At 41.3% G+C, this 25,963-nt stretch overlaps 1 protein-coding gene across 2 annotated transcripts in view; it reads left to right on the top strand.

The window, feature by feature from the left end:
• Window positions 1–25,963, top strand: part of nbas (NBAS subunit of NRZ tethering complex) — a 377,112-nt gene that overhangs the window by 14,854 nt on the left and 336,295 nt on the right. For both annotated transcript variants that reach the window (XM_062044717.1, XM_062044716.1), the window contains exons 7-10: window positions 14,597–14,730; window positions 16,005–16,138; window positions 23,539–23,637; window positions 24,616–24,754. In XM_062044717.1, coding sequence (XP_061900701.1) covers window positions 14,597–14,730; window positions 16,005–16,138; window positions 23,539–23,637; window positions 24,616–24,754 — 506 coding nt within the window. The remainder of the gene's footprint in view (window positions 1–14,596; window positions 14,731–16,004; window positions 16,139–23,538; window positions 23,638–24,615; window positions 24,755–25,963) is intronic.

The following is a 25,963-nucleotide window of genomic DNA, read 5'->3' as shown; positions in this document are numbered from 1 at the left end:
CCATATTGGTTCTCTTCGAGTATTCTATTTTTATTTATGAAACTTTCTAATCTGTTATTGAACAGTTTTTCAATGATTTTAGAAAATTGTGGAAGTAGAGAAACAGGTCTATAATTTGTAAATTGATGTTTGTCTCCAGTCTTATAAATTGGTGCAACTTTAGCTATTTACATTTTGTTTGGAAATGTATCTGTTTGAAATGATAGGTTACTAATATACATTAATGGTCCTGAGATCTCTTCAATAACCTTTTTTATCGTTTCCATATCAATTCCGTTACAATCAGTTGAAGTCTTATTAGTTAATTTATTTGTTCATAGTTATATTTAGGCATAACAACCACAAAAGAACACAAACTAATGCGATCTTTTGTCGTTTTCTCACATTTAGTTCTTCTATCAAACATTACTAGTATAGTACAGAATAAACTCGATTGCATCACTGAAAGTTTCTCAAACAAATCAAATGTTCAAACAAACATTTTACAGGCTTGCGACTGACAGTTTGGTCATGTTTGTGTTTTCCTGTGTATGGTTTGTGTTTTTCTGTGTCCAACGCTCTTATTTCTAGTTTCTACTTTCTGTTTTGTGTGTTTTCATGCAGTGACTTTATTCCTGTCTCTGAGCGCTGTTTTCCTCACATGCTTGTGATTGGCGATCATTGGACACACCTGTCCCTGTTTGCTAATCAAGAGGGTTTATAGTCAAGTGTCACCTGCCTCATGAGGCTGGATCAAATTTGTACTTATTAGTCTGCTTCCTATGCACCTCCCTGTTGCCATTAGATGTACTTTTACCTGCACGCCCTTTGCTATCTGTGCATCCTGGGGTTCACGCTGCAAGCAATGCTCACAGTTTGCCAGCCTTTGTTGTAGCTGCATTTATCTTTTTTTTAGCTGTACAGGCTGTGCTTTTCTCCCATTTCCATAGCTCGCTGATGTACTGAGCTCATTTGCATATTTCTTGTTGGTGGGTGTGCGCAGTTTGATTGACAATGAATAAACAGCCTGCCCCTCACTGCCTTGTCCACACCGTGCCTTCTACTTGATAAGTGCCAGATTAGTTTGACAAAACACGCATTTCAAAACGAGAAGCCGACTGTTAGCAAATGTCACTCTATTTGCAGGACGTGTGAAAAGTAATTAAAATGCGTGACTGTGCCGCACAAAGCGGGATATCTGATCACGCTATTCTTAACCTGAGGCTGGAACACTTTACAATTTACACAAACTCCGTTGGTGTGTCTTGTCTGCAGTCGACCCCTGTCACATCCTATTTTCAAAAATTCAAATTAAAAAGTCCTCTTTTTGATTCAAATGTAGTTTTCTCATATTAAAACAAATACTGTGTTTTATTTTTGAATCTAGTTGGTGATAGAATAGAGGGTATCAACTAGCAACTGCTTGACTGACAGCGTAAAGAGCCCAACAATAGATCACAAGGGGGCGAGTGCCCTCGTGCCCGCATGGAAGTTCCACCACTGGCAGCACTAGCCACCCGTCATGGGACCTTATTAATAAAAGTGTGCGTGTAGCCCAACGTTAAACATTGTGTAATCACAAACTTCAGAATGTGTGTACGATTGTACACAAACAAATTCAGATCTATCAAAGCATGATGCGCACATTTCTACGCATTCTTCTCATAAATCATACCTGTAGAGTATTGTGCTCAGAAGAGTTTAACCCTGGTGTCCTCCCACTACTCCTCCCCCAAAAAATCATCCATAAATGGTCATTCTAATCAGCTCATGAATATGGCGATGAAAGGATTTCATGTTAGACTCTCAGGCTATGTCTACAGTAAGCCGAGTAAAACAAATAATTATTTAGCCTAAGCCCCATTTCAGCCACGCTAAACCAGCGTTTAAGGTCTCCCTCCTCGGATAATTTTTTTAAACGGGTAAGTGCACCGTCTATTTCTTGAATCTCCGGCTCTCAGCTTTGTATGGACGCATTGATCGTTTACAAACGGAGTTCGGAGAGGAAGTGACGCCAGAAATTCCGCGCCCCACACAAGAAGTGACGTCAGAAAGTTGGAGGCGAGTCATCCAGGCATGCCCATGTGGAAATTGCACATGAATACCTTAAGAGAAGTAAACGCGCAATTGCAGCTATTTCGGATACAACACATCTCAGATGGCAACATAGATGGTTGAGCGACGGGTTTGGATAAGGCCTGGAAGAACGGCAGCCTGGTAGGATATGTTTGTCAACGAGTGTGTTGTGCCAGCTGAACGGCAAGAAAACTTTCGAATATCCAGGTCAGCTGTGATTGTACTTAGTAAAAAACTTTGTCCATTTGTCGAAGGGGGGCCAACAGACTACAAAAAACAGCGAATACATTTGGACTGGCAAAGCAGACTATTACTAGTTATTGTCCGCGATGTATGACGAGCGATTACTCAACGTCTAGTTTTGTACTCCGTAACTATTGTGAAGCCATGAAGTGGTTGCGGCCGTCAAGTACGACCGCCAATTTCAGCCTACAAGCACAGTGTCCTGAACAGATATCTATGATTGTTGTAAAATGTGCTTTATCACATTGTTTACTTTCTGACGTGCATTAAAGATATGATTTATGTATGATGGCTCAGGTGTGATTCACTACAATAGGGCCAGTCTAACAGCTGCTGATGGTGAGGCAAGCAAGGTTTACTGTTAAAACAAATGTGGCAATAGGCTACATTGAAACACAGTGTAAGGATACACTTCCAGGTCAGAGGTGACTATGACGCACGCATTTTATTTGCACATGCGTACTAGGCTGTGTTGCGCCGGCGGACGGAGGGAAGGGGGTGAGGTCTTATACGACCATTGTGTGGGTGTGGACATGGATAAGGTTAGGTGGGATTTACCCTGGATAACCTTAGCGGGCTTAGTGTAGAAGGGGCCTCAATGAAAGAAGATGGACATGGGGACTCCAAAGAAGAAGGGGATATTTTCAGAATGGTGCTTACTACGTCGAGTACCGTAACAAGATTCCTTTTGGAGGGCTAAGTAACGTCAAACGTTATAAAAATATTTGGAATTTGAATGTCAATATTTGATCAATAATAGTGTCCCCCTCCACCTTGACTGAGAACTGTTACTGAGATGAAGAAACATGTTCATGTTCTGGCCTTCTCTTTGCCAATTTTTTGATCAAATAATGTTTTTAATATTTATGTCTTTATTTTGTCAAGTAATGCAACAAATCAAAATCCCACTTGGAGCCACAAAACTATTTGATCACTATATTGAAGTTAATGCTACATATACAGTTCCCTTAAATGTATTGTCACGTTACGTTCCTGTCTTGTTCTCCCCCACCCCGTATTTATAGTATTTTGTAACTGGTTTCTCCCTCACAATTAGATCCAACTTTGCTGGATTTTTGTTTTATGATCTGTTGTGTTGTCACCAGTGTTAGGAAAATTACTTTAAAAAGTAATTATTGTTCATACAGGGATTGAATGTGCTTTGATGGCTGCATCTCTCTCCTTGTGATTATCACTTCTTTGAATCGTTGTTAATCATTCCCCCATAGTAGTTAAAAGTGTGTATGTGTTATTATGTAACGGCATTATGCCTAACACTGGTTATCAAGCATCTTTTTTTCCCCATGTTTCTCCTTGCTCTATTTTATCTACAACTTGTCTATGGAGCTGCGCTAAAGCAAACTCTGTTTTCCCCCTCCAAATCCTCTTGTGTAGCACGACGCACGCCTAAAAAAAGTCAAACATTGGGCAGCAGCGACGCGGCAAAGGCTGTAATTGGTTGGCTTTTAGTACTTGTCTCGTGTTGATACAATTCAGCCATGAGGCATACTGCCCACCTTTGTAAAAGTATTGTAACACAACACCAGTTCCAATAAAACTCAATCCCTCTCTAATTGCCATTGTTTATTAGCAACAAAGGAAGCTAACAGCTAAATCCTGACAAGTTAAGTGTCATGGTTTCTCACCAAAAAACACTGGCCCTAGAATTGAATGGCTGATGCAGAACTTTGAAAGACCCATGACGGTGCCTTAAGGGACAGCGTAGTGACTATAGTACACACAAGAATAAACTAGCAGGAGCCACAACAGGGGGATAAAATGTGGCTCCAGAGCCTCAGGTTGCAAAGTCCTGCCCTAGCATGGCACAAGTTGTTGCCATGAGCAATATTTAGAGCTCTTGTGGGCAAGAGCAATATTTATTGTGTGAATAATATTGAAATCATACAAGATGATTTTAATATATTATTGACACAATAAATGTTTTTTTTGTACAGTTGTTCATCTTATACACATATTTGTGTGGTAATAACAGTATGAGGTTGCATGGTGGCTGTGTATATGCTGCGTGAGATCCAAACCTTTTCCCTACGAGCACATTACAAACACCCAAATTCTAAATGTATTGATAAAAGTAATAATTTCCCAAATTCAAAACATAAATTTTATCTGTCAAAATATTGTGCTTTAATCCATATTTTTTTGCTCTTTAGCCTTTAAAACATACTTTTCATCGTGTGGCCACACAAAGTCAAAGACACACCTCTTAACCTATTCAAACATTTGTATTATTTAATAAAAAAATATAAAAATAAACAATACTTCAATGACCCACCACATTACAGGCTGATGTACAATAACTACATTAATACGGCTCATACAGTGGAACTTCAATTTACGAATTGTTCGTTTTCGGTGAGCTCACTCTCTCAGGGACGCTCAGATGGTCCCAACTTGCACTCTTAGGGACCGAACATTTCAGCAGGGCCAGTATTATGTTTGCTTGCAAGGTTAAAGCAGCACTAAGTAACTCTATCGTTTTCCCTGGCATTAAGCAACTTTGAGGAGTGTGGCAGGAACCCTGGCACACAAAAAACTACAAATGTGCTGACTTGCTTTACAGCAGTGGTCCTCAACCACCGGGCCGCGGCCCGGTATTGGTCCGCGCAAGAAATTTAATTTTTTAAAATTAAATCAACATAAAAAACACAATATATACATTATATATCAATATAGATCAATACAGTCTGCAGGGATACAGTCCGTAAGCACACATGATTGTATTTCTTTATGAAAAAATAAAATAAAATAAATAATAATAATAATCCCTCCTCCCCCACGGTCAGTGGGACAAATTTTCAAGCGTTGACCCGGTCCCCAGCTACAAAAAGGTTGGGGACCACTGCTTTACAGCATACTTCACTCCCCCTTTCCCCATTGCGTATAAAGACGGAAGTCGATGCGAACACCTATGTGTAATTACTGCTATCATGGCAGAAGCTGCAAAAACAACCAAAGAAACGAAAAGTTTTGTCTAAAGAAAGAAAAAGGGAAGCTACCCGGATAAAACACAATCAAGGATCAACATTGGCCCGGCTTTCACTTGCTGCCATGAGTTCAAAAACAAGGAGGGATTTTTGATCGATGCTGCTTCGGCTCTGTTCTTGCTGGACTAGTGAGTAATTTTCGATGCTCAAATCAAAATTGTAATGCTAATGTTAGCTATCGGAAATTTGCGTGCTAGCAATAAATAGCCACCAGCTTGTTAGTTCGCAGTTCCACTCTGACACGACCAGCCACGCAACAAACTCAAAAGTACTGCATTAACTACAAACCGCAAATATAAAGTTTGAGTAAAATATGTAGGTTGCTACTGTGGAAAGATCAGTCATACTAACTGACTAACCCTATGCACTGGTCCTCTTGGAAAATGTGGTCTTCCTTCAGGCAAAACACTACCACTTTGGTCCACTGGCATCGCCAAAATCAACCAAAACTGAAAGTTCTTAAGTTGGGCTTTTAAATGTCAATGCAATAATCAATAATAATAATGTGTTTACAATGGTCCAAGTTAATCTATACCACAGGAGCACTGTAGTTTCTTAGGAATTTAGTGCAAAAACGTCTGTCTCCCAAGTTTTTAACTATAAACTCGGAGGGCCAGAATGGTGTCGTTCCCGGGCTGGATTTGGCCCCTGGGCTGCCAGTTCAATTGCACTGATCTATATTCAGCTAATAAAAAGAAAAAAAAAATTTTATTTTTATTTTTTTCTCCTCTTGTATTAGCTGAGCTTTAGCTGGCCGCCATTGTGGGCTACATTGTGGGTAACAGCATTCCCCCCACTCCCTAAGCTCCCATTCTCCTTCCATTTCATCTTGTTTTCATTTGACTTGATATCATGGAGCTTTGTCATAATGTGCTGCTCTGACACTGCCTTTTTAACAGGATTTGTTGGTAATGGAAGTTGTACATGATCACACTTCCTCTTTCCTTACCTATATGTTTGTGTTTGTTACACCCCCTTACACAATTCATCATTGCTGAGATGTGATTTCAAACATATCTACCAGGCTTTAGATTAAAGACATGTCGCCAGTTGGCTTTCCGGGCTGAATTTCTCCCCATCTTTCGCCCAGGCTGTCACAAAAAAGAGAAAGGACTGCAACATCCTTTTTTTTTTCTAGCCCTCCCGCCCCCACACCCCATAAAAAGCCATCTATGTGGAAATGGAGCGCTCTCTGCCGCGTAACTACGTAGCATATACAATTCATAATGGGGAGGTGTTGGCAGGATGACAGTAAAATGAGGAGATTGCAAAAGGAAAGAAAACATTCTCCGGCACTGGCCATAACGTTAGATACACCTGCTTTGAGATCTTATGCAAAAAATGCTGTTTTTACAAAGATAATGATGCTCATATTGAAAGTGTATTACATTTAGGCCAGGCAAGGATGGAGGGGGGGGGGGTTACTTAATTATTTCTCCCAGTGGGTACAGGATTTATTATGTGTCACCCTAAGCATCCTTCTGTCTCCTCCCCTTTTGTTCTTCTCAAATTCCTCCGTCATCCGTCTGCTTTTTAATTCTTCCGCCGCATTACCCAACAGGGGTCGCAGCAGCAGCATCTGCTCAGCCAACTCATTCCACTCAATAAATGCCCACAGCGCCATTATGTGATACGCGATATCAACAACAACTTAATTTTCATAACTTTATTGCTTAGCAAGCAGAGAACCCGCGGCGGCGTATTATGTTTCACATTGTTAGACAGATCCGAGCTGAAGGGTTGCATATAAAGACTTAAACACACAAATACTCGGGAGCCGACGCACACAAAAGGGTGACAATTTGGTAAAACGTGTGCCCCTGCTGTGTTCCTTGTGCTGTTATTTTCCTGGCAAATACGCCTCATGATTGCGCTGCTGTTTGACCCCATATGTTGTATTGACTTGAAATTCCTCTCACAGTTCATTACATGCTGCAAAACACATTTTGTAACTTTTACTATAAAATTTGGTACACCCCTTTAGGAGACTGCCAAGCACATCTGATACATTTTTTAAAATCAAGATTGCTTGAGAAACATGGCTGTAGGGATGTAACGATATAAAAATGTAATATCTTATTTTCATATATCACAAATTAGTAGTAATATATGGAGCTATCTGCTGACATCACATATTGGAAAAAGGTGACAAGTTGAGCAAATTCTGAATGGCTCATTTGGCGAAAATATGAAGGAAGGCAAGAATGTTTTATAAATATCTGCGCCATGCCACCATGGTTTGAATTTTTGGGACTTATGCGGATCCCAATTACACAAAAAAAAGGTACCAATAGGTAAGTAAAGTTGGTTTTGCATAATGGGACCACTTAAACATCAGGACTTCAAAGATTCTTTGTTGTGCAAGACCAAGCGTTATTTAAACAAATAGTAACATAGAAACAGACACACAATATATACAGTATATACAATTTTATCACTCTGTTCTACACAATTAAACATCTTAGTTGCTCAAACAGCAATTTTTTTATACAGTACATGTTTAGATAAGGGTATGACGTTAAAGTGTCTCGTATTCATGTTAGCATTTAATATATCTAGCGATTAGCGGTGCAAGCTGCCAGCTAGAGATTAGTGGTCTGAGCTAGCGTCAGGGCATAAGCTTTCTTCTCCAGTAAATGAGCAGTATCATCAGTCTATAAGTCTATCAAATTGCGGTTATCAACTACGGTTTTACAATAATTGTAACTTGAAAAGGTAATACTAACCATCTGGAGTTTTACTGCAGTTAATCATTAATACCATTGCTTGTTACATCCCGCTATTTATCATTTGTTTAACGTTTATTTTAATATGTTACTGTAAAATAGCTACTCAAAGTCAGCCATCAAAGAAACGACAAATCTCTGAGAAATGCTCCTGGGTCAGGTTATGCTTTCTCAATTCTCCATGGGCACACTTACTGCACTGCTGAGACAGCACATTTGTAAACAGTAGACTATTACTTCAATAAAATATGGATTTATTATCTGTTTTGAGTGTAGACTTGTGTAAGCGTGTCTTTGAGAGACAGTTATTGTGATGAATTGCTCTCTGGGAGTTGACTCAGGGAAGATTCTTAGCCATATCGTGTTAATGTGCGACATTAGCTCTGTCCTCTTTCTCCTATCTGTATTTGTCATCACGGCAAGGAGGGATGTTTACACATACTTTTGCTCATTTAGCTAAATATCAATAACAATATAGCTTTCCTTCAGTGATAGTTCATCACTCTTGGCCTTTAAATTCTCCCATGAAACTTACTTAAATGAATCCTTATAGCTGGTTTCATTTGGCAACATGGAATTTGGTTAATGTTTTGATCATTAATAGACAAACCTGTAGCTTAATGTGGCTGTTACATCTTTATAACGGTATAAATATTGTGCTCTGTGATAATGTTGCTGATCAATTTAAACTTATTATTTATTGAGTTTATTAAAAAACCCAAAAACGATTCAAGTCGGTCAAAAATGTTTAAATAAGGATTCACTTTTTTTAAATGGGCTCACCACCCATAGCAGGGGCCATAGAGGTCGGGTGCAATGTGAGCTGGGCGGCAGCCGAAGGTAGGGCACTTGGCGGTCCGATCCTCGGCTACAGAAGCTAGCTCTTGGGACGTGGAACATCACCTCGCTGGGGGGACAGGAGCCTGAGCTAGTGCGCGAGGTGGAGAAGTTCCGACTAGATATAGTCGGACTCACTTCGACGCGCAGCAAGGGCTCTGGAACCAGTTCTCTCGAGAGGGGCTGGACTCTCTTCCACTCTGGCGTTGCCGGCAGTGAGAGGCGACAAGCTGGGGTGGCAATTCTTGTTGCCCCCCAGCTCAGAGCTTGCACGTTGGAGTTCAACCCAGTGAACGAGAGGGTAGCTTCCCTCCGCCTTCGGGTGGGGGGACAGGTCCTGACTGTTGTTTGCGCTTACGCGCCAAACAGCAGCTCAGAGTACCCACCCTTTTTGGATTCACTCAAGGGAGTACTTGAGAGTGCTCCCCCGGGTTATTCCCTCGTTCTACTGGGGGACTTCAATGCTCATGTTGGCAACGACAGTGAAACCTGGAGAGGCGTGATTGGGAAGAATGGCCGCCCGGATCTGAACCCGAGTGGTGTTTTGTTATTGGACTTTTGTACCCCTCACAGATTGTCCATAACAAACACCATGTTCAAACACAAGGGTGTAAGTTCCATGATCGACTTTGTAGTTGTGTCATCGGATTTGCGGCCTCATGTTTTGGACACTCTGGTGAAGAGAGGAGCGTAGCTTTCTACCGATTACCAACTGGTGGTGAGTTCGCTGCGATGGTGGGGGAGGATGCCGGACAGATCTGGCAGGCCCAAACGCATTGTGAGGGTTTGCTGGGAACGTCTGGTAGAGTCTCCTGTTAGAGAGAGTTTCAATTCCTACCTCCGGAAGAACTTTGAACATGTCACAAGGGAGGTGCTGGACATTGAGTCCGAGTGGACCATGTTCCGCACCTCTGTTGTCGAGGCGGCTGATTGAAGCTGTGTTTGCAAGGTAGTTGGTGCCTGTCGTGGCGGTAATCGTAGAACCCGTTGGTGGACACCGGCGGTGAGGGATACCGTCAAGCTGAAGAAGGAGTCCTATCGGGTTCTTTTGGCTCATTGGACTCCCGAGGCAGCGGACAGGTACCGACAGGCCAAGCGGTGAGCGGCTTCAGTGGTCGCGGAGGCAAAAACTCGGACATGGGAGGAGTTTGGGGAAGCCGTGGAAAACGACTTCCAGACGGCTTCGAAGCGATTCTGGACCACCATCCGCCTCAGGAAGGGGAAGCAGTGCACTGTCAACACCGTGTATGGTGAGGATGGTGTTCTGCTGACCTCGACTGCGGATGTTGCGGATCGGTGGAGGGAATACTTCGAAGACCTCCTCAATCCCACCAACACGTCTTCCTATGAGGAAGCAGTGCCTGGGGAATCTGTGCTGGGCTCTCCTATTTCTGGGGCTGAGGTTGCTGAGGTAGTTAAAAAGCTCCTCGGTGGCAAGGCCCCGGGGGTAGATGAGATCCGCCCGGAGTTCCTTAAGGCTCTGGATGCTGTGGGGCTGTCTTGGTGGACAAGACTCTGCAGCATTGCGTGGACATCGGGGGCGGTACCTCTGGATTGGCAGACCGGGTGGTGGTTCCTCTCTTTAAGAAGGGGTACCGGAGGGTGTGTTCTAACTATCATGGGATCACACTCCTCAGCCTTCCCGGTAAGGTCTATTCAGGTGTACTGGAGAGGAGGCTACGCCGGATAGTCGAACCTCGGATTCAGGAGGAACAGTGTGGTTTTCGTCCTGGTCATGGAACTGTGGACCAGCTCTATACTCTCGGCAGGGTCCTTGAGGGTGCATGGGAGTTTGCCCAACCAGTCTACATGTGCTTTGTGGACTTGGAGAAGGCATTCGACCTTCCTCGGGAAGTCCTGTGGGGAGTGCTCAGAGAGTATGGGGTATCGGACTGTCTGATTGTGGCGGTCCGCTCCTTGTATGATCAGTGTCAGAGCTTGGTTCGCATTGCCGGCAGTAAGTCGGACATGTTTCCAGTGAGGGTTGGACTCCGCCAAGGCTGCCCTTTGTCACAGATTCTGTTCATAACTTTTATGGACAGAATTTTCTAGGCGCAGTCAAGGCGTTGAGGGGATCCGGTTTGGTGGCTGCAGGATTAGGTCTCTGCTTTTTGCAGATGATGTGGTCCTGATGGCTTCATCTGGCCAGGATCTTCAGCTCTCACTGGATCGGTTCGCAGCTGTGTGTGAAGCGACTGGGATGAGAATCAGCACCTCTAAGTCCGAGTCCATGGTTCTCGCCCGGAAAAGGGTGGAGTGCCATCTCCGGGTTGCGGAGGAGACCCTGCCCCAAGTGGAGGAGTTCAAGTACCTCGGAGTCTTGTTCACGAGTGAGGGAAGAGTGGATGGTGAGATCGACAGGCGGATTGGTGCGGCGTCTTTAGTAATGCGGACGCTGTATCGATCCGTTGTGGTGAAGAAGGAGCTTAGCCGGAAGGCAAAGCTCTCAATTTACCGGTCAATCTACGTTCCCATCCTCACCTATGGTCATGAGCTTTGGGTTATGACCGAAAGGACAAGATCACGGGTACAAGCGGCCGAAATGAGTTTCCTCCGCCGGGTGGCGGGGCTCTCCCTTATGCTAGGTTCACACCAACGGTGCTTTGACAGCGCTTTAAAGCGGCATGCAAAGCGGCATGCAAAGCGGCATGCAAAGCGGCGTTAAAGCGTAACAAAGCCTGACTAAAGCGTGAGGGTTGTAATGGATCGTGGGAAAGCTTGTAGTGAAGCGGGACATGCGGCAAGTTCGCCTAAATTTTTTAAACGGTTTAAAAAAATTTGGCGCTCTGTCAAGGATGGAATAAAGCGCATCAAAGCGTGACAAAGCCTGACAAAGCTCAGCAAAGCTTGACTCAAAGCGTAGGAAAGCTTAACAGATCTTGGTTTAAAGCGCGGACCCCAGTCTACAACTACAAATAGGAAGTGACTGTGATATTGACTAGTGACATTGAAACTTTATGTAAAACCAACACAGGATTACAAATACATTGTCTTTTGCATCATTGCCTTTTTTATACGATGGTCATTTTTTCTGTACTTCTGTTAGAGTTTGCTGTTTGATGTTACAGTTTGACATTACTGGCTATAATTTTTCTGTATGAAAATGTAAACAAAAATGGTTCTTAACTTTCTACTTTGTGGACAATGTTGATCCACTCTCTTGTATCATCTCATACAACATAATGTACCCTTTGTCATATGAACCCCACATTATGTAACATGATTGGTGAACAGTGATACTATTTGTGCTTTTTTGTTTGGTCAAGTTTGTTGCTTGCTGTACATGTTGATAACATCTTCCTTAATAATAAAGAGAATATGTTACGTTTAAAAGAAATGCCTTTTATTATTGTCAACTAGCATAAGAAATGAAAGATAGATATTTATTAAGATGACAAAGAAATAAAAGAAATGAAGATATAAAACATAATAAATAATAAATAATAAACATAATATAACGAAAAAAAAGAGAAATTGAAAAAATAAATGAATATAAAAAATAAAAGAAATGCCTTTTATTATTGTCAACTAGCATAAGAAATGAAAGATAGATATTTATTAAGATGACAAAGAAATAAAAGAAATTAAGATATAAAACATAATAAATAATAAACATAATATAACGAAAAAAAAGAGAAATTGAAAAAATAAATGAATATAAAATAAAAGAAATGCCTTTTATTATTGTCAACTAGCATACGATATGAAAGATATATATTTATTAAGATGACAAAGAAATAAAAGAAATGAAGATATAAAACATAATAAATAATAAACATAATTTAACGAAAAAAAAAGAGAAATTGAAAAAATAAATGAATATAAAAATGTGTGGAAAACAGTATACTGAGTTTTTCACTTTTTTTTTTACTTATTTGTTTATCATATTCCTCTTTTTTATTACATTATGTGTTTTATCCTGTATATAATAAAACAAAAAGAGAAATCAAATTGATAGATAAATCTAAAAAAATGTGAGGAAAACTTAGTATACTGAGTTTTTCACTTTTTTTTAAAACTTATTTGTTTATCATATTTCTCTTTTTTATTACATTATGTGTTTTATCCTGTATATAATAAAACAAAAAATAAATCAAATAAATAGATACATCTAAAAAAATGTGGGGAAAACTTAGTATACTGAGTTTTTCACATTTTTTTCTTATGTTTGTTGTAACAATGCACAACAGAGCTTGATAATCGTGTCAGAGCCTGATTTAAAGCGTCAGGATCGCATCAAAGCGTAATAAAGTTCAATAAAGCGTAATAAAACGTATCAAAGCGTGATTTAAAGCGTATCAAAGCGGCATCAAATCGTGAGGAACGGTCACAAAGCGGCAACTAATTCGTATCAGAGCGTATCAGAGCGTATCAAAGCATAACATTACTTCGGAGATCGGGATATTCGTGGAAAAATTGACGGCGCTTTGCTCGCCGCTTTGCTCGCCGCTTTAAAGCGTGGCAAGCGCCGTTGGTGTGAACCAGGCATTAGAGATAGGGTGAGAAGCTCTACCATCCGGGGGGAGCTCAAAGTAAAGCAGTTGCTCCTCCACATCGAGAGGAGCCAGATGAGGTGGTTCGGGCATCTGGTCAGGATGCCACCCGAACGCCTCCCTAGGGAGGTGTTTAGGGCACGTCCGACCGGTAGGAGGCCAAGGGGAAGACACAGGACACGTTGGGAAGACTATGTCTCCCGGCTGGCCTGGGAACGCCTCGGGAACACCCGGGAAGAGCTGGACGAAGTGGCTGGGTAGAGGGAAGTCTGGGCTTCCCTGCTTAGGCTGCTGCCCCCGCGACCCCACCTCTGATAAGCAGAAGAAGATGGATGGATGGGATGGATAATTTTTTTAAATTTCAGGCACATTGATACAATTTATATATTTTTTTGTTACTGACTAAAAACAACTAAAGTTAATAAAAAATGTTTTTGTAGTTGTTTTCTTTTTGTTTTCTTTAATGTTTAATAATTATAATAATAATACATTTAAATTATAAATGCCTTTCAAAAAACCAAAGGACACTTTATAGTTTACAGATAAAATAATTCAAAGAAAATGACAGATAAAATAAATAAAATATGATAAAACAACAAAGGATAAAATCAACATGTAATAAATTAGGTATAGTGTCACATAGTTGCATCAGCAAATGTAAAAAAAAAAAAGTACTATACATCTGATTGCTTTCAAATTAGTATACTGTGGAACCTCAATTTATGAACGTAATCTTTTTTGCGTGCAGCGATAGTGAGAGGCAGGGGAGGAAGGCAGTATTGACAACGCTGTGGATACTTTCAGAATGTTTCAAACCACACATCGCTTGTCCATTGCTTTCTTTGGACTCATTTTGAGCTAGCAAAACTAGAAAAACATTGTAAAAAGGCTAAAAAAAACAAAAAACTTAAAAGGCACACAAAGTAGCACTTTAACTACTGTTAATTGCAGCACTGTGATCTGCTGACTGAAAGAGCACCGGAAATCGATCAGTCCGCCCACAACCGCTTTGCAAACAGGAATAAAATGTCTCCGTTGCGAGGCACATAATGGGTGGATGTTTGTAAACGGAGACAAGGTTCGTACACCAGAGCATGACTTTATTCGGTCTGTGGTTTGTAAATCCAACATTTTGCAAATGGAGGTTCCATTCTAAGAGACAAATTGATGATTTTAATTAAACACGCGTGTAAGTATTACAAATGTATTTTTTTGTTTGTTTTGTTTTGTTCTACAGTTCCAAAGGATCCCAACCCCCAATGGCGGCGGGTGGCATGGAGCCACGACTGTGCCCTGCTAGCGTTTGCAGACAGCACGGGCACAGTGCGCCTCTTTGACCTTGTGGGCAGCGAGCTGTTTGTCATCCAGCCGGTAATTGTTTGGTTGGAACACATTTATGACACATCACATAAAATAAACCTACACAGCTGCAACAGAACCAATGTTGTGATAGCAGTAACGAGAGCAAACTGTTTAGCCAGCATTATAGGCGCTGATGAGTTGATCAACAACAGTTTACACCTGAGTAGCAACATGCAGAGGTAGGTAAAGCTGACGGCCACTCATGATACGTCAATTAAAAAAAAAAACTATACAAGTTGGTTGCCTACAGCCATAGATTTTGTTGCCAATGTTTTTTTTTTTTTTTTTTTTACCTAATTAGAGACTGACAGTTATTTGCTTTTGTTGACCTTGCACCTTGCCACTGTAGGAGACTTGGCCTTTTAAATGAATAGAGTATACATACAGTATTTAGTAAAATAATAAGATACGTTGTGGTCGTCTACTGCTGTCTGTTTAATATGTTATATTTTTGTACCTGCATTACTTACTAAGTATCCGGTCTGATTACTTTGATGCTGCTCCACGCCACTCTGGGGTATATTTGTTGCTATTTCTATGTATTTACCTTTGTTTTTTCCTTGCTTTTCATCTGTTGTTATCATGCACCACGTTTCTGTGGGAATTACTCAGTTTGTTGCATCTCAAATCGGCTCATTAATAGTCTTATTTTTGGCTGTAAGTGATTGGAAAAGCTTAGTGTTTTGATTTCCATTGTAGACACCACAGACTCCAAATAAATACAATTCAGTTTCTTATCCTTTCAAAAAAAAAATATATATATATTTGTAACTTCACGAGAACACACTGTCAGTTAGGTCAGGTTCTCTCATCACTTCCAGCTTTCTTTTGTCTGAACCCCAACCCCCAACCCCATTTTCCATTGCCTGGTGTCCTTCATCCCCCCTCTCTTTTCCTATTCCTTTTTCCTCCATTTTTAATGTGTCACATACTTGATACTCCTTCAAGCCTCCAAAGATCCTCTTTTTCCCCCCCTCTATCTTTGAGTCATCTCTCTTCCAACACTTTAATGTCCCCTTTGTGCCACATTGTATTGTAACTCCACCATTTCTGTGCTTTCATTCTTTCTTTCCTCTGTCTGTACCCTCCCTGCTGTAGGAATGAAAAGGAATTGAACAAAAATGAGAACTGGTCCTGAAAAAGGCTGTTATTTTCTCTACTTTTCCTCTTCCTCTCTTTATACCTATGGAGGTGTACCTAATGAAGTGTCTGCTGACTGACTGTTTGGTTGTGTCTGTAACGTTCCCATCTAATTTTCTCATCTCATCTTGTTTTTTTTCCAGGCACTGAGTTATCCCGGAGATTTCAGTTGCGCTGTAGCGGGCCTCATTTTTCTCGAGTACACGGGCGGCGCTCAGTGGTCGGCCGAACTGCTCGTCATCACGTACGGAGGCGGGCTCAAGAGCTACCTGGTCAGGTAAGCAACAATTTTAGTCCCTCTCATATAGCCACATAGGGAATTGTCAACTATATGAAGGCTTGAAAAAAGTGCATTTCATGTCAAGACACTTTCTCAAAACAATCCCACACTTTTCCGGCTTCAAAATAAAAGCGCTTCGCTATACATCCAGTTGAACTACATTTAAGGTTTCTTCTTAATGTACGACTTCATATTAGCCACCACACCTAACAAAATAAAGTAATATCATGTATTGTAGCGTCCAAAAACAAAAAAGCCATTTGGATCTGAAACTGGCGAGAACGACACGAAAAGCACTTGTTCCCCTCGCCCCCTACTCCTTTTCTTTGCGAGGATTATGACTAATTTTTTATCTAAATGGGAATATATAAACTTCCCATCAGTCGGCATCCTAATGACAGCAGACACTGTACAGTAAGTGATGTTTTATTTTGTTTGTTGGCTCTCAAAAAGTCTGCAGTAAGCAGACATCAATGATGAAGAAAAGAAAAAAATCTCTGTACAACCAAAGCGAGAGTTGTGTCCGGGTGCTTGGATGTAAGTCGGATCCGTTTCCCGTGGGGGTTGGTCTCCGCCAGGGCTGCGCTCTGTCACCTATCCTGTTTGTGATTTTCATGGACAGGATTTCTAGGCAGAGTCGTGACTATGGCGGAGAGGGTATACGTCTCGGGGTGCTAAAGGTTGCGTCACTGCTGTTTGCAGATGATGTGGTCCTGATGGCACCTTTGGTTCGTGACCTTCAGCTCTCACTGGATCGGTTCGCAGCCGAGTGTTCAGCGGCTGGAATGAGGATCAGCATCTCCAATTCTGAGGCCATGGTTCTCAGCAGGAAACCGATGGTTTTTCCAGTCCAGGTAGAGGACGAGACTCTGTCCCAGGTGGAGGAGTTTAAGTATCTCGGGGTCTTGTTTACGAGTGAGGGAAAGATGGAGAAGGAAATCAGCCGGAGAATCGGAGCAGCTGGGGCAGTATTGCAGTCTCTCTGCCGCACTGTTGTGACGAAACTAGAGCTGAGTCAGAAGGCAAATCTCTCGGTCTACCGAGCTATCTACATTCCTACTCTCACCTATGGTCATGAAGTGTGGGTCATGACCAAAAAAACAAGATTGCGGATACAAGCGGCCAAAATGAGTTTCCTCAGAAGGGTGGCTGGCATCTCCCTTAGAGATACGGAGAGAAGTTCAGTCACCCGAGAGAGACTCGGAGTAGAGCCGCTGCTCCTTCGCTTGGAAAGGAGCCAGCTTAGGTGGTTCGGGCATCTCGTGCGGATGCCTCACGAGCGTCTCCCTAGGGAGGTCCTCGCTGCACGTCCCACTGGGAGGAGACTCCATGGCAGGCCAAGGACCAGATGGGGGGATTACATCTCCTCTCTGGCCTGGGAACGCTTCAGGATTCCCCAGGAGGAAGTTGCTAATGTTGCTCTGGAGAGGGAAGTGTGGGGGTCTCTGCTGGAGCTGTTTCCCCCGCGACCCGGTTCCGGATAAGTGGTTGAAGATGGATGGATGAATTGAATTGTGTACAAATTAAGAACGGGAAGTGAATATATTTGTTCTCACTGGAAATGAAGTAGAAAACGGGTAGGATTAAATAAGCTCTGCTTCTTCCTACTTCTTTTTGGACAAGTAATTAAAAATTAAACTATGTGATGTATCATAGGGAAATTGTATACATGTTTGAAATAAACTTTAACCAACCAATGCGCGGGATTCTTACAAACTTGCAAACAAGCAATGGGGCGGTATAACTCTGTTGGCAGAGTGGCCGTGCCAGCAACTTGAGGGTTCCAGGTTCGATCCCCGCTTCCGCCATCCTAGTCACTGCCATTGTGTCCTTGGGCAAGACACTTTACCCACCTGCTCCCAGTGCCACCCACACTGGTTTAAATGTAACTTAGATATTGGGTTTCACTATGTAAAAGCGCTTTGAGTCACTAGAGAAAAGCGCTATATAAATATAATTCACTTCATTTCACTTCACTTCAATGTTTGTCTGTATGATAATCAATTCACACCAACATGTATTTATAATTTATTAATTTTACTTTATTTTATTCTTATATATTTTTTTTCTATTGTATATATTCATTAATTGATAAAAACTACAGTGGACACCCCTCACTAATTGGAGACCATTGCTTTTGTAGACCATCCTGCAACCATTGGAGATTGTGGTTAATTAAACAGAAGTGTTGATTGGAAATTTTAAAGTAGCACAATAGTCGATGTGCTAAAATGTTATCATTTCTCATAATCTAAATGCAAGGATGGACCCTGTGCCTATTAATATCAAATACAGCCATCCATTTTAATGAAACGCACATTCAGAATATTACTGTAGACCAGACCTGGGCATTCTGCGGCCCGCGGGCCGCATCCGGCCCTTTGTACGTCCCTGTCCGGCCCGCGTGAGAAATTTTAAAAAGTATCTATTTCGAGTGTGCAATACAACGGTGCTGCTTTTGTTTTGAAAAGCGTTATTTGTATTACTTCCGTTTGGACGTATGCTCGTGCGCGCAGCGGCAATCACAAATACAAAATACATTTAAAAAAACATCTTTGTCGTGCGTGCAATACAACTGTGCTGCTTTTATTTTGAAAAGTGTTATATGTGCGTATGTCCTGTGAGGGAAGGCGCACAGCGACAAGTGATGCCCGGTTATCCCCGAGACGCTAAAAAGAGAAAAGTTGATGACGAATGGCGTGTTTTAAAAAAGACATGGACTGCCAAGTAAAGGTAAAGCCGTGTGCTTATTTGTGGTACACATGTTGCTGTGTTTAAAGAATATAGTGTAACGACCTGCTGAAGTAGATGTTGTCTTCTTGAGTTGTGTAAATGAGAAGTGAGGAGACGTGCGTGTGGAAGGAACGAGATATGTTGAGCTGTGTTAGTATAGCTTGCTCAATACAAGTTTAAAAATTGCGTCAGACTTGCTGTGCACTTCTTCTGGACGCTACAATTGGTGTCAGAAGTAAAACTTTGCGCATACTGCACTGCTTGTGTACTACGTCATCGGGAGGTACGTGCCACGTGAGGAGCTCGCCGCAAAGAGAGAGAGAGACAGAGAGAGAGAGAGACAGAGAGAGAGAGAGAGACAGCGTTTACAGGTGCAGCCACGCTGCTTGCCACGGGGGGAATTCCGCCCTCAATGAAGACTCCCAGGTTTGATGGCAAGGCGAACTGGGAGGCATTTCATCCCACTTGTGACATCAATTGTAGCGTCCAGAAGAAGTGCACACCAAGTCTGACGCTCTTTTTAAACTTTTATTGAGCATGCTATACTAACACAGCTCAACTTATCTCGTTCTTTCCAAAAGGAAAACCAATCCTCACTCCTCATTTCCGTAACAGCAACGCTTCCTCCTTCTTCGCCAATCACCTTACAGACGTGCTACGTTCACAACAAAGAGGATGCAGGATGAAGTGACAGAAATTTAAATTTTTGTATTGTAATATACATCAGGAAGTGTTGTGTAAGAAAGTGTTAAAAATAAAACCATCAAAAGCCATCTGCTTTTGTATAAAGATAAGTTAGGTTAAATGAAAATATTATTATTATTATTATTATTATTATTATTATCTATCTATCTTACGGTATATCAAAAATAATTTGTGCAAAATTTAATGGAAATATTGTCGGTGTGGCCCTCCAGCAGTGCTCGGGTTGCTCATGCGGCCCCCGGTAAAAATTAATTGCCCACCCCTGCTGTAGACTGAAGGAAAGCCAACGCGTGCGTGTGATGGAATGAGTGCAGGCCTTGCCTTTTTCATTTAGCATTTTTGATTAAACCATTAGTGGAGAGAGTAGATGTAAATCTGCTGCAACACCAAAGAAGTGGTGCACTGGCACTTCTACACATTGTGAGGAACATTTTCATCTTATATTAGGACCCTGCTCCGACGGCGTCTGGTAAATCAGAAATTACCAGGGACATGTGGGAGAGATGTGTAGATTCACTCAGAAAGTGTGAGGCTCATTTTCTTTAAATGATTGCTTTTACAGCATGGAGCTTATTTCTTCTTCTTCTCCTTCCCCACCTCCTCCTCGAACTGCATGCCAATAATTGTAGCTTAAACTCAGTCACCGTTTTCTCGCATCAGCCACATTTATTGTCTTCTTTTTTTCCCTCTCCACCTGTCTGTATCTCTCTTTATCCCCTCATTACAAGCCAACAATCAATCAATCAATCAATCAATGTTTATTTATATAGCCCTAAATCACAAGTGTCTCAAAGGGCTGTACAAGCCACAACGACATCCTCGGTACAGAGCCCAAAACAAGATAAAGATAACCCAGACAGATTGCATGACATGTTCTTTTGCTGCGAAAAAAATCCAGTTCACATTGTCTAAACCCCTGCAAGATGTTGTTTCTGAGCCATTTTTGCAGGGTTTCCCATACATTAATTTATTTGTGGCCGTGATAGATACATTTAGACCGCCACAAACATTTGGCGCATTCATTTTCGCTGTGATTTCGGTTGCAACTCTCTTCCAAAACACTAAGGGGCAGTATCTCCTGAGGGACCAACCGCAGCCGTCTTTGACTAGCTATTTACCTTCTTGTGTAGTAGTGAGCAATGACGACTGCAACATCCAGATTTTTGCACATCATTCACAATCCTTATGTGAGACAACAACGCACATATTTCCCTTTTCTGCACATTCTAAATATGGAAAAAACTACTTATAAGAGGCAGCTAACAATGCAGGTAATGGAGGTGCAATATAATTCGCCTATAAAGCCCTCTAAAAACCTTATAAAAACCTCCAACAGCATTTTATAAACATGGTGTAAGTATGTATGTAATTTAGTAACAGGCATATTCATGGTAACATGTAATAATTACAGTATTTTGCTCATTAGAAGCATTACCTAAACTTCTTTCCTGGATGCATTGATTTCACAGAGGGCATACTGTAGTAATGATAGTGTTCGTTGCTAAATGTTTCAAATAAGAACATAAAACAGTGACTTACAATGTCCGCTCTCACTGTGATGCAGACTGATAGAAGGTTTTATCTTTCAGCACAAGACTAAATTCAGAATAATCCTCACTCCTCAGATAAAAAAACAAATCCTAGCAATATTGCGATGGTGTAATGCTGTGTTCCATTTGGTAGTGTGTGGATTTTCAAAATTGACCAACTTCCTGGCTTGGTGCAAAAACCTTCCACTATACAGATGAGATGCCTTATTTATAATGTAGCATCAACTGTTTCCAATTTCAAGCTCAAGCTTCTTCATCTTAATTTTATGGTGGGTTGCAACCAACGTTACTAGCCGCTTAAGCTGCTACTTAGTAGCTACTACTTGCTAGTGATCGGAGGAGCAGTATGAGCAATGCTGTATCTATGTCACGATGCCATAAAAGTAGTTCCTCTGTCTTAGCTCTTATAATAACAATGTTGCTATAACTTGGTTAGTTTGCAGATAACTGCATCTAAATGGAGCGTTGTGGTCAGTTTTTGGATGTTTTTTAGAGGGCTTTATAGGCGGTGTAGATTAATCCCAAACGCATGCATTGTAAGCACTCTCGTACTAACAGTTTTTCAACATTTACAACTTAAAGAAAAGATAAATACATGTGTTATTGTCTCACATAGGAATTGTGGATGATGGGCAAAATTCCCCAAAAACTGCAGTTCCCCCTAACAAAGGGGTGTCAAACTCGTTTTCATTGAGGGCCACGTCGCAGTTATGGTTGCCTTCAGAGGGCCGCGTTTAACAATGATTAATAATACAAATATACATGTATATTAATTTTCCTGAGGGAACTCTCCTGAAGGAATCAATAAAGTACTATCTATCTATCTATCTATCTATAATACATTAACAATATATTTTTTTTACATAAGCTCTAAAAGACAAATATTTTAATTTTACTTTAAAAACTGGCAGCTCAGTCACCAGATTTTTACAGTAAAAGCAGTGGGTTTTTTACAGCATATAAACAATTTAATGAATGGAATGGGAAAACAATACCACTGTTTTAGCGTTAAAATTCAAGCAACAGAGCTGCCAGTTTTTTTTTACCGTAAAATCTTGTTGTCTTAATGTTTTTTTTGTTTGTTTTTTAACGTTTTAGTGTCTTACTGTATATGAAAAAAAAACAAAGTTGATTTTATGATAAAAAACTCAGTCGGCAGAATTTAACCGTAAAATCTATGGTAAATTTTACAGTCTTCAATTTGATAGATAATTTGTTTTGAAATCATAAGTCAAGCAGATGTATTTAAGTACAGTATTTATCTTTATTTTAACAAAAAATATTTTTGGAATAAATAATAATATAATGGCCCTGCGATGAGGTGGCGACTTGTCCAGGGTGTACCCCGCCTTCCGCCCGATTGTAGCTGAGATAGGCTCCAGCGCCCCCCGCGACCCCGAAGGGAATAAGCGGTAGAAAAATGGATGGATGGATGATAATATAAAATTTTAATTCTGATAATATAGAATTTTAAAAGATATGCAATTGCATGCAGTACATGATTTTTAATGTCAAAAGGGAAAGAACAATTATTTTTAGTAAGAAAAGATTAAGCATTTTATCAACGCATATTATTTCCAGGCTTTCGTGGACCACATAAAATAATGTGGCGGGCCAGATCTGGCCCCCGGGCCTTGAGTTTGACACCGGTGCCCTAACACATTATGTATGGGCCGTCTGAGTGGCTTGTAGTTAGAACTTCGAACACTAAAGGACATAATTACTGGGCATCGTGAAAGGCCCACCAGCTTGCTAAAGAAAGGTGCTCTTCCATTTGCAAGCAATAGCTATCAAGTAGTTTGACAAACAGACAGATGGTCATCAAAGAGCACAAAATAAACAGCACAACATGTAACAGATAAATTAACACACAACAACAACAAACTACCGTTCTACTGTATATGGCTAACAACAACTAAGCGTTAACAAAACTGGACTCTATGGACTGGACTCTCGCTGATGTGTTGGATCCACTGTGGACTGGACTTTCACAATTTCACAATATTATGTCAGACCCACTCGACATCCATTGCTTTCGGTCTCCTCTAGAGGGGGGGGGTTACCCACATATGCGGTCCTCTCCAAGGTTTCTCATAGTCATTCACCGACGTCCCACTGGGGTGAGTTTTTCCTTGCCCGTATGTGGGCTCTGTACCGAGGATGTCGTTGTGGCTTGTGCAGCCCTTTGAGACACTTGTGATTTAGGGCTATATAAATAAACATTGATTGATTAATTGATTAAAAACATGTTTAACTGTTATGCCTGCAAGGCATGCTGTGTACTCTGGTGGAATCTCCCCTCGACGCTACGTTACATTGAAATATTAAATGCACATTGATTGTCTTTAAAATCAGCTCACACCATAGATATTTTGAAGGTGACCTCTCTCCTCTTTCTCCTCCACACAGCGTGGGGACCAATCAGAACTATCAAGAGAACCACACGTTCAGCTTCTCGTCTCTCTATGCTCATGGCATTACCTCGGCCATCTACCACCCGGGACACCGGTAAGCATTCAATTCATCCATCCATTCATTCATCACAGGTGAAGATTAGATTATTTCATAATTTTTGCACACAATTATGGTTAGACGTCCTTTATCAATCATTTTTAAATCACATCTCTTTGATAAATCCTTGCTGAAGATGACTTTTGAAGGACTTACAGTAGAACCTCTAAAATCTAATTGCCCTGAAGTGGTACAATTTGGAATTTAAGCATGTTTTTATAAAAACAAATGCAATGCCGGTGGCCAGTCTGGGGAAAAAAAACCTATTCCCTTGACTCTAGGCTTTCATCCAATCATGTCTAGCTCTAATCCGTGACCTAAACGTCCCGGTTCTCCCAGTCTGCAAGAAACTAGATTGACTTTGGCAGGTGAAACTTGCTTTTGGCAGCGTAATGGCTGCTGACAGCTCCTGTCAAGCTTTCGCTATCTGACAGACCGTATTAAACATTAATGAAGCGCCGTGTAAAAAGTGGGTCATCGGTGAACTCCGACAACAAGTGGTCTTAGCAGCTCCACGCTAACGACGACAAATGGGACATGTTCAGGTGCGAGCCAGAACCCGAGCGTCAGCCGTGTTGCCACTTCACAGATGGGCTGGGCCAGAATAATCTGAGGTGACTGCAGATGTGTCGTCGCCCTAGTTTACAGATGGAGTCGATACGTTTGCATGTGCAGATGTTGTGCATCACTTGGAGTGCATACGCTCTAGTGTAACTACGCAGAACAAATATGTGAGACGCTATTCTTAACATCAGTCAACTTAATTAATAAGCGTCCCAAAGGGGCTGCTCACTGTACAATATGTGAGGCTCCACCAGGGGGCAGTGTTGAGCCAAGCAGTGCCCTGGGTTCTTCACAAACAGAATCTTATATCATATGTCCTAAAAGAAGTGTTTTACTACATATAAGAATAAAAAGACTACAAAAAAAAAAACTATATTAAAAATAATCTGTATATTTTTTGTTATGTTTTAGTCTGCTGCTGGTGGGGGGCTGCGAGTTAGGTGATGACAGTACGTCCAAGGCCTCTTGTTGCGGCCTCACCGCCTGGAGGGCTCTCTCCGGTTCGCCCCACTATAAGCAGGTCACCAGCTACGAGGACGACGTCAACCCGGTAAGGAGCCCACCACCACCACACGTAACACTTGTAGGGTTCCCTCTGCGTTATTAAAGTGCTTAAATTCAATTATTATTTGACTCTATTGCATGTCCCTGTCCAAATAGTTCCTTTTTTTGGTTTTATGAAAGTACATTTTGTACTCATATTTAAAGTTAAAGTACCAATGATTATCACACACACACTAGGTGTGGTGAAATTATCTTTGCATTTGACCAATCACCCTTGATCACCCCCTGGGAGGTGAGGGGAACAGTGAGCAGCAGCGGTGGCTGCGCCCGGGAATCATTTTCGGTGATTTAATCCCCAATTCCAACCCTTGATGCCGAGTGTCAAGCAGGGAGGTAATGGGTCCCATTTTTAAAGTCTTTGGTATGACACGGTTTGAATTCACCACCTACGGATCTCAGGGCGGACACTATGTAGTGATTTTATATGAAATAAATAAAAGTGAATCAGCAACCAGTTAGATAGGCTACATCCAAAGACAACTGTACTTTACCACAAATATAACTACAAACGCAGTATATCCAATGACACAGTACTAAACCACACAGAGTCCAAATGAAAATAATAAATCAACATAATGCCTTATAATAAAATGTAAAATGAAATTGCCTGGTAGCAGATTGCTCGGCACAAGTTGTGATTTGGGCGCAATTTTACTCATATACACACACAATTAATACTGTGTATAATTAATAAATGCATATTAGTAATATAGAGAAAGTAGCATTACTATTTATACAACTGTTTCAGTTCAGCAATATGCTAGGGATGTCTGATGTGAATTGCTCTCTTGAGGTCATGTCACAGCAACTCAATTGAGGTCAGGACTCTGACTGGGCCACTCCAGAAGGTGTATTTTGTTCTGTTTAAGCCATTCTGTTGTTGATTTACTTTTATGCTTTGCGTCATTGTCCCGTTGCATCACCCATCCTCTCTTGAGCTTCAGTGGGCAGACAGACAGTCTTAAAGGCCTACTGAAACCCACTACTACCGACCACGCAGTCTGATAGTTTATATATCAATGATGAAATCTTAAAATTATAACACATGCCAATACGGCCGGGTTAACTTATAAAGTGACATTTTAAATTTGCCGCTAAATTTCCGGTTCGAAACGCCTCTGAGGATGACGTATGCGCGTGACGTAGACCGGCGAACACGGGTATGCCTTCCACATTGAAGCCAATACGAAAAAGC

The sequence above is a fragment of the Entelurus aequoreus genome, linkage group LG04, assembly GCF_033978785.1.
Source record: "Entelurus aequoreus isolate RoL-2023_Sb linkage group LG04, RoL_Eaeq_v1.1, whole genome shotgun sequence".
In the NCBI taxonomy this organism is placed as follows: Eukaryota; Metazoa; Chordata; class Actinopteri; order Syngnathiformes; family Syngnathidae; genus Entelurus; species Entelurus aequoreus.
This window is presented reverse-complemented; position numbering and strand designations above follow the sequence as displayed.